At 35.8% G+C, this 12,286-nt stretch overlaps 2 protein-coding genes and 1 non-coding gene across 3 annotated transcripts; all 3 read right to left on the bottom strand.

Annotated features, from left to right (window-relative positions):
• Nucleotides 1-5,692: 5,692 nt before the first annotated feature.
• Nucleotides 5,693-7,338, bottom strand: LOC141693416 (glucan endo-1,3-beta-glucosidase-like). Its single transcript, XM_074498518.1, has 2 exons — nucleotides 7,126-7,338; nucleotides 5,693-6,973 (listed from the first exon to the last, which is right to left on the bottom strand). The coding sequence occupies exons 1-2, from the start codon at nucleotides 7,190-7,192 to the stop codon at nucleotides 5,892-5,894; spliced, it is 1,149 nt and encodes a 382-aa protein (XP_074354619.1). The 5' UTR covers nucleotides 7,193-7,338; the 3' UTR covers nucleotides 5,693-5,891.
• Nucleotides 7,339-7,445: 107 nt separating this feature from the next.
• TRNAG-CCC (transfer RNA glycine (anticodon CCC)) lies at nucleotides 7,446-7,516 on the bottom strand. The gene has a single exon. It is a non-coding gene; the product is annotated as a tRNA-Gly (tRNA).
• Nucleotides 7,517-7,693: 177 nt separating this feature from the next.
• On the bottom strand, nucleotides 7,694-10,791 carry LOC141693188 (thylakoid lumenal 17.4 kDa protein, chloroplastic). Its single transcript, XM_074498206.1, has 4 exons — nucleotides 10,613-10,791; nucleotides 9,175-9,299; nucleotides 8,732-8,978; nucleotides 7,694-8,082 (listed from the first exon to the last, which is right to left on the bottom strand). Exons 1-4 carry the CDS (start codon nucleotides 10,734-10,736, stop codon nucleotides 7,859-7,861), a joined length of 720 nt encoding a protein of 239 aa, XP_074354307.1. The 5' UTR covers nucleotides 10,737-10,791; the 3' UTR covers nucleotides 7,694-7,858.
• Nucleotides 10,792-12,286: the final 1,495 nt, after the last annotated feature.

The raw sequence follows: 12,286 nt of genomic DNA, 5'->3' as shown, positions 1-12,286 counted from the left end.
AATCGCTAATTGATATGGAATATAATTCTGCTTCCTAAAATATATTAATCAGATATCTTTTCTTCCAAGTATTCCATTCTTCATAGAATTCCGTCTTCATGCATATCTCTTCTTATGTTTGTCTCGATCTTCTTTCCTTTAATCAGCTGTCGTCCTTATCTGAACGTCCTTCAGTACTTAAGTTCTGATATCCATCTTCTGATGATTATCTCCTGATAATATAAGTACCGATATCCTTAAGTCCTGACTTCCAGTAAGTACTGATTTATCCTGTTTAAGTAAGATCTGAAAACTAAACATAAATCATATTAGCCATGACATTATCAAATATATCTAACAAAAGATCTCAAAATTTTCAGTTGAATAGTATTCGTTGTTGTATAGTGTCATGTCTTGTTATGCTTGATAATGTATTTTATTTGGTTCGCTCTTAACAATATAATTTATTTATGTGATTTTACGGGATTAATGGTTATTAATAACAGTGTCTGAACGTGTTTGCCTTGTTGTAGTTAATCGCCAACTCTATCACTTAAGTGATCAGAAATATTAGGTAATCGCCAACTCTATCACTTAAGTGATCAGAAATATTAGGTATTGTACTTATCTATAGGAATGGATTGATATCAAAACTAACCTTATCTGTACTCCGGTCATGTATTTAGGCGATATTGTTGTATTACTCGGTATATAAGTACATCACAGGCATATGAATAAAACAAGTTTTTTCAACATAATCAATTGAGCTTCAATATTATTATGGTATTAGAGCCATTCACGGTATAACAACCATTTTTTTCATATCTATCAACATTCATCAGTTAAAACAATGACTCAACTTCCATCCACATATGTTGTTATTGCCGCCGAAGGCAATACTTTATCACATGTTACTCAGCTAGTTCAATTTAATCCATCTTCACAGTTACAAATCAAATTAACTGGAAGTACCAACTTCTCTACATGGAAGGCACAAATTGAAATGCTTCTTCATGGGCATGATTTATTTGGATATTTGGATGGCTCACATGCATCCCCTACACCAACTATTGTTGAAAATCAGAAAGAGGTCCGGACTCCTGAATTTAGTCTCTGGTTTCACCAAGACAAGCTGATTCACAATGTTATATTAGCATCGGTAGACCCAACTCTTTCCTCTATGGTTGCTACTACTCTAAATTCCTGTCAAGCATGGAACTCCTTATATTTAGCTTTTGCAAACAAGTCACAAACATGTATATTTACTTTGCGCGATTAACTAGGCAAATTACTCGTGACGCAAAATCTATCACTGAATATCTTCGAGATATACGAATGATTACCGATGAAGTGGCCATTGCGGGCTCTCCTGTATCAACTGAAGAATTGATCGTCAAAATTTTAGCTGGCCTAGGAACCAAATATAATGTCATTGCGGCAACAGTCAGAGCTCGCCAGATGCCTATATAATTTGAGGAGCTAACAAGTCTCATGTTAGATCAAGAACTCGTGATAAAGCATGAGGATCAACAGAAAAGCATGCCATCTGTTACAGCAGCGATTGCTCAATGATATAATCCTCACACCCAATCTGGTAAACGTCCTTATCTTCCTGGTCAGAAGTGGCGACCTTCAACTCCTCATACTACACTGAATCCAAGATCTGCAGCAGCTCCTTTGAACCAGATATCATGGCGATCACAGCACGCTGGTGAAAATATTTTGACAAAAGTACGTTGTCAATTGTGTGAGAAGCCTGGCCATACTGCTCAGGTGTGTCATTCTCATTCTCATAATCACCTCGAGGCTAAAGCAAATTTTGCGCATCACATTAATTCTACTTTTACCCCTTGGATTTTTGACTCAGGGGCATCTCATCACATCACCAACAATGAACAACAACTCACAAATATCAGTGATTATACTGGCACAGAAGAAGTTTCCATGGGTGATGGTAAGCGTATTCCGATTTCTCACACCGGTAACACTATTTTATCTACTTCCTCTCATAATTTTACATTAAGTAATACTTTATGTGCCCCTAAAATTAAACATAATCTTCTTTTGGTCTCACAATTCTGTGCTGATAACTCTACATCTATTGAATTTTTTCCGCATGACTTCTTTGTGAAGGATTTGAGCATAGGGGCTCCTCTAGTGCGCGGCCAGAATAACGGTGGACTATATGAATGGCCTTTGGAATCTATCAAAGCTGCTCCTCATTCTTTAGTTGCATCCAGAAATCCTACATTAGATCAGTGGCACGAAAGGCTTGGGCACCCGTATTTAGCATGTTTGAAGTCTATTTTGCATAATAATTCTTTATCGTATTGTAAGACTGATGATTTCTTAAATTGTAATGCTTGCTCTTGTAATAAAAGTCATCGGTTTTCTTTCACTCCATCTTCAATAACAAGCGTTAGGCCTCTTCAATATGTATACAGTGATGTTTGGGGACCCTCACCAGTGCCCTCTGTTGATCAAAAATTCTATTACGTTATTTTCGTAGACCACTTCACCAAATATACCTGGCCTTTTCCAATTAAAAATAAAAGTGATGTGCTTGTTGTGTTTAAAACCTTTCATCCGCTAGTTGACAACTATTTTGGCACCAAACTCACCACACTATATACAGATGGAGGTGGTAAATTCGCAGGGCTTTCTGATTATTTAAAAATAAATGGGATTAACATCTGATTTCTCCACCTTATACACCTCAGAGGGTTGCTTTAGCTGAACGAAATCATCGCCATATAATTGAAACAACAAAAACATTGCTTCATGATGCTTCTTTTCCAGCGAATTATTGGTCTTTTGCATGCTTTCATGCAGTCTATTTGATCAACAAGATGCCTACCAAATTGCTTTCTAATGTTTCACCATTTCAGGTACTATTTCATGAAGAGCCTAAATTTTTTGATTTACAGATATTTGGGTGTCTCTGCTATCCCTGGCTTCGACCCTATTCCAAAAATAAACTTGAACCCCGGTCTCGACCTTGTATTTATCTTGGGTATTCAGTACAACACCATTGCCACCGTTGTTTTGACCCTCACACTTCAAAAATCTATTTATCTCAAGATGTGGTTTTTAAGGAAGATATTTTCCCTTCTACAACTTTTTTCCCTCATTAACTACATAACAACACACATATTTCCTGGAAATCTATACCACAACCACTCTCCACTCCACCTGTTACCTCATGTGTCTCACCTACCCCCATCTCACCGCCCATTATTATTAACCATAATCCTCCCCTTCATATTTTATCATCCTCCACTTCAACTCCTACAACTACATCTTCCTCAACAGATCCTACTTGTGATAGTGGCACTACAACCCTTGTCCACTCTGATATTTCCACCGCAACCAACCCCCATCGCCATCCTATGATCACTAGAGCTCGCAATAACATCCATAAGCCTAATCATCTCTACAACTTGGTGGCTACAGTACCTACTTCACCTATTCCATCAACTTACAGACAAGCTCAAAAATAACCTCATTGGCGTAAAGCTATGGAAGAGGAATTTGATGCTCTAATTAAAAATGATACTTGGGATTTAGTTCCTTTTGACGCTTCTAAAAATGTTGTGGCCTGTAAATGGATTTTCAGGATTAAACATAAATCTGATGGCACGATTGATAGATATAAAGTGCGGCTTGTCGCGAAAGGCTTCACTCAACGACCAGGTATTGACTTTCATGACACATTTAGCCCCGTAATTAAGCATGTTATAGTTCGTCTTATCCTTTCTATTGATGTACAACAACGGTGGCCAATCCATCAGTTTAATATAAATAATGCCTTTCTTCAAGGCCATCCATCTTGCTGAAGAAGTATTTATGGCTCAACCACAAGGTTTCCAACATCCACAATTTCCTAATCATGTATGCAGATTGAAGAACGGTATATATGGTCTTCGGCAAGTCCGCGTACGTGGCACAAAGAGTTGCAAGATTTTTTATTTACACTAGGTTTTGTTAAATCCAAATCAGATACATCTTTATTCATCCTGCATCACTCTGGTTTCACTGCTTATGTTCTTGTTTACGTGGATGACATCATTGTTACTGGTAGCACTCTAGATATTGTCAAAGAAATCAAACAACAACTGGGGAGTCAACAACTCGGGGTTCTCAATTATTTTTTAGGCATTGAAGTACTGCATAAATCTGATCAGCTGGTCTTATCTCAACAAAAGTATATTCTTGACATCCTCCATGATTTTAATATGCAAGATAGTAACGGGGTTCAAACTCCTATGAGCACCTCTCCACCATTAACCATTACTTCAGGGGAGTCAGTTATAGACCGATCAAATTATAGACAGGTCATTGGAAAATTACAATACATGTGTTACTCGTCCTGATATTTGTTTTGCGGTAAACAAACTTTCTCAATTTATGCATTGTCCACAAAAATCTCACTGGCAAGCTCTAAAGAGATTGTTGCGCTACCTCAAACATTCTGCCTCACTCAGCCTTATTATTAATGGTGTCCTTGATCATCATCTTCATGTGTATTCTGACTCAGATTGGGCTGGTGACCCTCTCGATAAAACCTCTACATCTGGCTACGTTATCTACTTCGGAAGTACACCAATCAACTGGTTCTGAAAGAAACAAAGAACGGTTGCGAGATCATCCACTGAGGCAGAATATCGTGATGTTGCCACAACGGTGGCCGAGACAAATTGGCTAATGAACTTACGGTGCGAATTACGTGTCTCGTTACCGGCTCCACCAATTATTTATTGCGATAATGTTGGCACAACATATTTATGTCGTAATCCTGTGTTTCACAGTAGGATGAAACACATTGCCATCGATTTTCATTTTGCTCGTGAACAAGTGCAACAAAACTTGATCGATGTACGCCATATTGTTTCCACTGATCAGGTTGCTGATACTCTCACAAAACCTTTACCTGAGAGTTCTTTCCAGTTTCATCTGAACAAGTTAGGACTTGTCTTACGACCGTCCAACTTGCAGGAGGCTGATAACAGTGTCTGAATGTGCTTGACCTTGTTGTAGTTAATCGCCAACTCTATCACTTAAGTAATCAGAAATATACTTAAGTGATCAGAAATATTAGGTATTGTACTTATCTATGAGAATGAATTGATATCAAAACTAACCTTATATGTATTCCAGTCATGTATGTAGGCGATATATGAATAAGACAAGTTTTTCAACATAATCAATTGAGCTTCAATATTATTAGTTACTCCCTCTATTTTTTATTATAAGACGTTTGATTTTGTGACACACATGTTTAGGAGGTTTGACCATATGGTTAAAATAATTTTTTTCAAAAAATTATTTTTGTGAATAAAAGTTTTGATCTCATATTTTTATTCAAAAAAAGAATATCTTAAAAATAATAATTTTACCTATATGGTCAACCCTCCAAAATATATGTGCCAAAAAGTCAAACATCATGTATTAAAAAACAGAAAGAAAGAGTATATGCTTCTGAAAATGCAATGCCAGAGGTTCCTAGCCCACATGCAGTGAAGAACTGAAAATGCTGTTACTAATGACAACTTATCGGCAAGTAGCGTGTGCGTGGTCTGATCAAATTAGTTCCATTCAATTTCCTTTCATATATACTCCATTCAATAACTAATGGTTACAACTTGCAAGCTACCTTGATTAAGTTGCTAAACTATTCTTGTCCTATGCAGATTACTGTACTAATATCATTGTTGTCAAGATGCACTTATATGCCCCAAAAATACATCTTAGTACGTTCAGTATGAACCAGGTCATCTTCCCTAAATCAAAATCCCAAGTAGTACGTCACAAAATTAAGAGCCGTGGGGTTTATCCAGAGTGCACCTGAAGGGTAACGGCTGCGGGTTACCCACGAAAAAAAATATTAAGCTATATACTCTTAATTTCTGGATTTAATTACAATTTGCATCCGCCAAAACAAATGTTAAACATAAAAGCATCAACATGAAGAAATATTTAGTATTATCGCCGTGTTTACTGGCAGCAGAAGCTGCTATTTTTGGTCTTAGAATCCCAATGTCGTACACTGGAGTGAAATTGGGATGGAAGAGTCCAAAGTTTCTTTCATTAACCGGTCCTGGCTTCAGATTTTCGTTAAAAAGTCCGAAGATGTATGTCTCGAAAGTCCTGTCAGGCATGAGTGGTGTCCCAGCCATAGAGGTCACATGTTGCATAAGCTTCTTATTGTATTCAGCTGCACTCTCTACATCAAGACCAACCTGTCCTTGATCTCCCTTGGAGGGCCATCCAGTTTCAGCAATGACAATGTCGATATCTGCAAAACCGATCAGCTTCAGTGCAGAATAGACTGCATCCAACTGTGCATCTAGCATGTTTGTGTAAGTAAGGTTTGTTAATTCATCTACCACTTGAGAATTAGGCCTGAAGAGTGCATAATCTAGAGTCTCATTTGAACAGCCAAGAAAAGGATATGGATTAATCAAGAAAGGAGAATCGGTGGCTCTTAGAAAATTGAGTAATGGCTCGATGACATGGTTGTCATAGCCTTGCCTAAACTTTCCGGCAGATGGTGGACTAGATGTTACAAGTAATCCTAAAGAATGTGGTGTGGTGACTTTGATCTGTTTGTCTAACGACTCATTGACTAGAGCTGTGTGAATGATATCCATTGCTGGGACGAGGTTTGTGATCATTAGTTTATTTGCTGTTGAAAGTACTTCGTTACCAACAAGAATTCGGATGATATTGCTGTCTGGCAAGTGAGGTAGAATGTTAGTTAGTAGCCAATTTTGAGCAAATTCGAGATCAGTAAGAGATGAGATTTGATCATTAGGAATAGTGACACTAATGGCAATGCCAGTGTTAGCAAAGGCCTTTAGACTATCCGGATCAGTGTCAAAGATCCTGACATGGCTGATGATGGTGGATTCTTGGAGAAACCTCGCGACAAGTCCAGGTGTAGGTAGATTGTCTGCCACCATGCCATAGTTGACTCCAACTATTCCTTTTGCACCTATGATGTAAAAAAAATTGTAATAGCCAGTATTTTTCAAAACCAAATTAACCAAAGAAATGCTGAGGCAACAAACTTTCTGCAAAACTACTTAAAATGAAAGACTAATGAATTTGACAATGCCTGAATTCTTTTTGTATCTGGATTCATACCTTTAATGCTGATTGATACCAGTAAAAGTAATATGCTCAGGAAAATTCTTGAATTCACATGAAGCATTGTGGCATATTCTGCAAACGTTGGATTTCCGGTTCACGGAGAAGGTGGTGAATGGTATTCATAGAGATGAAGCTAAGAATGTTGAGATGCTTTTCTTTTAGTTGGGGATTTTACTGGTAAAAAGTCGGACCTGGAGTTCTTTTGGATAAAATAAAATGTTTCTTCATCCTCACACCAGACCAGCTTGTTTGCCGGCCAACAAAGCTGATATCAAATGGTAAAAAACAGGTACTGAGTTTAGCAAAAACGCATATGCGCATCCAGGGAATCGAACCCTGGTCAGTACCGTGGGAGGGTACTATGATACCACTACACCAGATGCGCTGGTATGCTGTTGGTGCTGAACAGATTAATTTAACAGTTGCAAGAAATATTATTAAGTTTTATTACAATGCTTGTTCTCTTTTGCAATATATTCCTTCAATTTGGATTGTTATTTCATCATTTTCAACCAACAAACAGAGGACTGCTTTTGAATTGCTTATCTACCTCACAAGTGTCTGGTAAAAAAAATCTGATGTTTATATATAAAGCTTCACAAGCAATGTAATGTACCTTATACATTATACAAATTCCTCTTCTTGGGTATACGATACATCAACAATTTCCAAACCGCAGCCTCTATATGTATTCATAATTCATAACAAGCACATGGTAGCCTCCCGGTTACCTACAACCCAGTGCATCTCTTCCGTCATTGCTAATAGTCTTATTTAGGCACAGTTTCTGGATATCAATGTAACCTATAATCGTGTCTTCAAATATGGCATCTTCTAGTTGGGCATCATCAAAGGTCGAACCAGATAGTACAGTGTTCCTGAATGATACTCCTTGGAGGTTAGCTTTTCCAAAGTTAACTCGATCCAGAACAGCATTTGAGAAGTCTACTCCTGCACACAATTCAGATTACAATGTAAAGATCCACGTTTTTCAAGTGATTTTATATACATTTTCATTATCACAGACATTATGTGACTTTCTAAATTTCTTGATTTAGAATCCTCAGTAGGCAACAGTGCATAATGACCCAGCCTTAGTCAAGGTGCAAGTTCAGCATTATGATCCAGTGTATAAATACGTGATTGTAGAAAAATTGCGGTGATCTTAGTTATTCATATTGGAATATTAGATACTCATATTAGATAAGTAGTTGTGATAAGCAGTTGATAGGTGGTTGCTCTTATCATAACAGAATCTGTTATGATTTAGTGATATATATTTTCTAGTCTAGTATCTTCTTCAGACTGATTGACTTGCTCTCTCTCTAAATACTCTTTCTAAAATACTCTGTAATCAGTAGTCTTCTTGGATGTATGAAATGGAGATTTCTTCATGTACCAAATCGTACTAATGATTGGATGAGACCTATTTTGCAAATTTAAGAATTCATTTGTGGCATGTGTTTAAATATATAATCAAGACCACCTACATAACCATGCAAGACAAAACAATACTAATGGCAATGGTAACATAGTGGTATAATAATCGCGCTTATCAGAAGCACTCTAATCAATCATTAGACTTAGACCCATAATTTACCTTTGAAGCTTGCTCCAACAGCATAAGCCTTGGACATTACAACTTCAGTCATGTCTGCACCGTCAAACTTGGCATCTGACATAAGTGCTGCGGAAAGTGTTTTTCCCTTGAGTTGATTTTTTTCATTTGTATAATCGCAAAATCGGAGATCAATTGCCTTGTCATAAACCCCATTTGCCTGACCTATTGTATTCCCAACAAATGCACGCTCACAACGCTCTGGATCTGTCGACAAAGGGGGGAGCCTCTGAAATTTTAAGAATATTAGAAACTGATAAGCACTATTTTCCAGATTAAATATCAGTGTGAGATACAATATATAGGGTGTGTGGTTTGACTAACACAAGACTGGGACATGTTGAGACAAATTGCCGCTTAAAGTAAGAACAAATGGCAAATGAGATACACAAGGTTAATTGACTATGGAAATACAAGTATCCTACCGGATTAGCAGCATCTACAGGCGAGGCAGTTGTGACAGCCCAAACAGCTAGAACCCCAAAAGCAACATTTCTCAGTTCCTTAAAGTGTGACAAGATTTCTCTTGAAGAAGAACAATCCCTACTAGCTATTCCCAAGCACAATAATCACAATTACTTTTGTCAGCATTTATTCCAAGATTTCAAGAACCCAATAGCATAACTAAAGTATGTGAATATGAATTAAGGTAATAATATTCCATTTCATCTTCCTTCCAAATTATATCAAGACAACTTGATATATCACACTAAACATCATTTCCTCAAGTAATATTGAATTCACACTATATCATCCTTGCTCCCCGTTTTCTATCTCAAATAAAAGAACAGAATGGGAGCCCAATGAAAGTTAAACACTCGTAAAAAGGGTTTGCAACGGGCCAGATATATGCAAAACCTTACCCCTAGTTCTAGAAGTAGGTGTTTATATAAAGAAACTTGAGGATTGAAACGAATAATCCAGCATGACAATATCATCTGAACATAACTATAATGTAATAATGGTCTTGACAAAAAAACATAACTATAATGACAAAGTAGAGCAAAACTCTAGTTTTATATCTGATTAAAACAGCTACTATTAACACTGGATCCCGGTTCCTGGAAATCACTTGTAAGGGAACTGTTACACAACAAACACCTTATTTGCCCTTAGATTAAGCAATGGACGACAACAACAAAATTAAACTTGCCGCAACTAATATGTGAGGCAAGGACACTTACCGCTGAAGTTGGGTGCGGCAAGACCGAAACACTTGAAGCCCTAATTTAGGCAGAACTTAAACTAAATATACGAGATATATAATTCAGGGTTTCAAGTGCTTCTGCACTCAATTTCAGCGGTTAGTGTCCTTGCCTCACATATTACCAGCGGGAAAGTTAAGATTTTTTGTTTCAATCTTGAACATCCATTGCTTAATTTAACCGCAGATAAAGTGTTTGTTGTGTGTTAACAGGGAACGAGACCTATAACATTATAAAAACACAGCCAACATGTGCAAAAGCAGTACCCAAGTGATCACATTTTCAATTTATGCCAAATGTATCACATCAGAGATAAAAAAAACAAGTGATTACACACTTTTTAAGCATTAAACAAACAACATGTCTTGTAAGAAGTAGAGTTTATAATGAGGGTAAGTAAGATATATGCGGACAATTTGTATCCATCCCAATAATACTATTACAATAGAAATAAAACAACTGAATTCTACATACTACATTTAAAGTTACTAAACAAATTTAGGTGCCCGTAATTATTATACATGTGATGAAAAGAGAGAGAGAGAGAGGGAGGGAGGGAGAGCGGAGGGAGCGAGGAGGGAGGGAGGGAGGGAGGGAGGGAGAGAGAGAGAGAGAGAGAGAGAGAGAGAGAGAGAGAGAGAGAGAGAGAGATTCTAACCAGAGCAGGTGAATATAGGATGTGTGGAAGTAATGCGAGTAGGAAGGAGAGTGCGGTGTGGTTTAGGAAAGGAATGCCTGGAAGATGAAAATTTGAGAGAAACGGGAGCTGAAAGGATTGCCATTTTTGTATTTCTGCAAAACTAAAGCTGTCTTGTTTCTAGGCCTCTCTTCTCAGCTCAACTTTGCTCACTTATCCATTCCATCCCATTACACTTTTTCTCTCTCTTACATGGCTGCCACGTAGCCTCTGACTTTTCTTTTTACAAAAATGCTACTCCTAATATATTTGGAAGATAAAATATATTTTAATATTTAATTTGTAATTTATAAGTTTTTGGTACATAAAAAATCTTTGGAACACAAAATAGTGATTTTAATATTATATTAATAAAAAATCTTTGTACCATACTTCTATTTGGCACGATGGGAAAGGTTTCCTGCTGGAGGATCCAATAATGGGGCATGGGCCTTCAAATAAAGTTTTACATTTTTTAACTATTAAATTATTTAAATCAATATGAAAATGCCTCAAAAATTTTAAAAAAAAGGGTTTATTCACAAATTATTATTAGTGTCCATCTATCCGTCCCTGCGCACCACAAAAAGGGTAATAATTGATGTTTAATTTTCACACGTTTTTTTCGCAACCTTAAAAAGAATAACATAATATTAATTTTCTATATTTAACATCAATATCCATTTTCAATTTTTCAAATTATTTTTACCGACAGGATACCTATTTCTCAACAGGACATCTAAAAAAATTTAATTGTTTGGGAAAACATGAGTTTTGTTAAAAGAAAATAAAAAAAATTTGGGTGATATCCTCAGTCATGTAACGTGTTTCCGGCCTCCGGGCACATACTCCGTCCTCAAAGCATATCTCATATAGCCAGCTGATGAAAACGTATTTTTTCCTTTCAAATAACAAAAATAGGGTGAAAATTCGGATCTCAAAAGTGTATCTCCTCATACCCAACTGAATGAAAAGATTATATCAGTCATAATTTTGATCTCATTTCCAATTTGATATTTAGGGCAAAAAAATTGTGATTTAAAAATTTAAATTTGTGGTATCCCAAATTCTTCATAATACAAATGGTGATTCAAATTTGGATCACTAAACAATAGTGATATGATCATTGGATCATTTGATTTAATATAAAATAATTGTTTTGTTATTTGTAGTTTATAAGATTTTAAATTAATTTTTGACTTTTTAATTATATAATTAATAACATAATATAAATATATAATTAATAATTAATAAAATTTATTTTTTAACTAAAACTTAAAATAATGATAAAATATAATTTTTATTAAAATTTAAATAGAAGTACATTGAAGAGTGCGGATCTAGGACTTGAGACTATTCAGATCGATGAAAATACTCGATTGCAAAAATTCCTAAACCGTTTTAGAAAAATAAAAAATAAAAAAACACATATGGCAATTAGAGATGCATTAATTGAGTATTTGCGGGAAGAATATACTAATTCGAAAAATTAGTGTGTATAAATAAAATTTTGTATGAGTATTTTTCGTGAATTAAGTGCACAATTTTAATATTTTTATGTGTATTAATTTTTATTTATTTAATTAATTTATAAAATGTTATATAAATTATTAATAATGATTAAACGTTAAATTTAAGATAAAATTACTTAATATA

This window comes from Apium graveolens, chromosome 10 (assembly GCF_009905375.1).
Source record: "Apium graveolens cultivar Ventura chromosome 10, ASM990537v1, whole genome shotgun sequence".
Classification (NCBI taxonomy): domain Eukaryota; kingdom Viridiplantae; phylum Streptophyta; class Magnoliopsida; order Apiales; family Apiaceae; genus Apium; species Apium graveolens.
The sequence above is the reverse complement of the archived record's forward strand: the minus strand, read 5'-3'. Positions and strand labels throughout refer to the sequence as shown.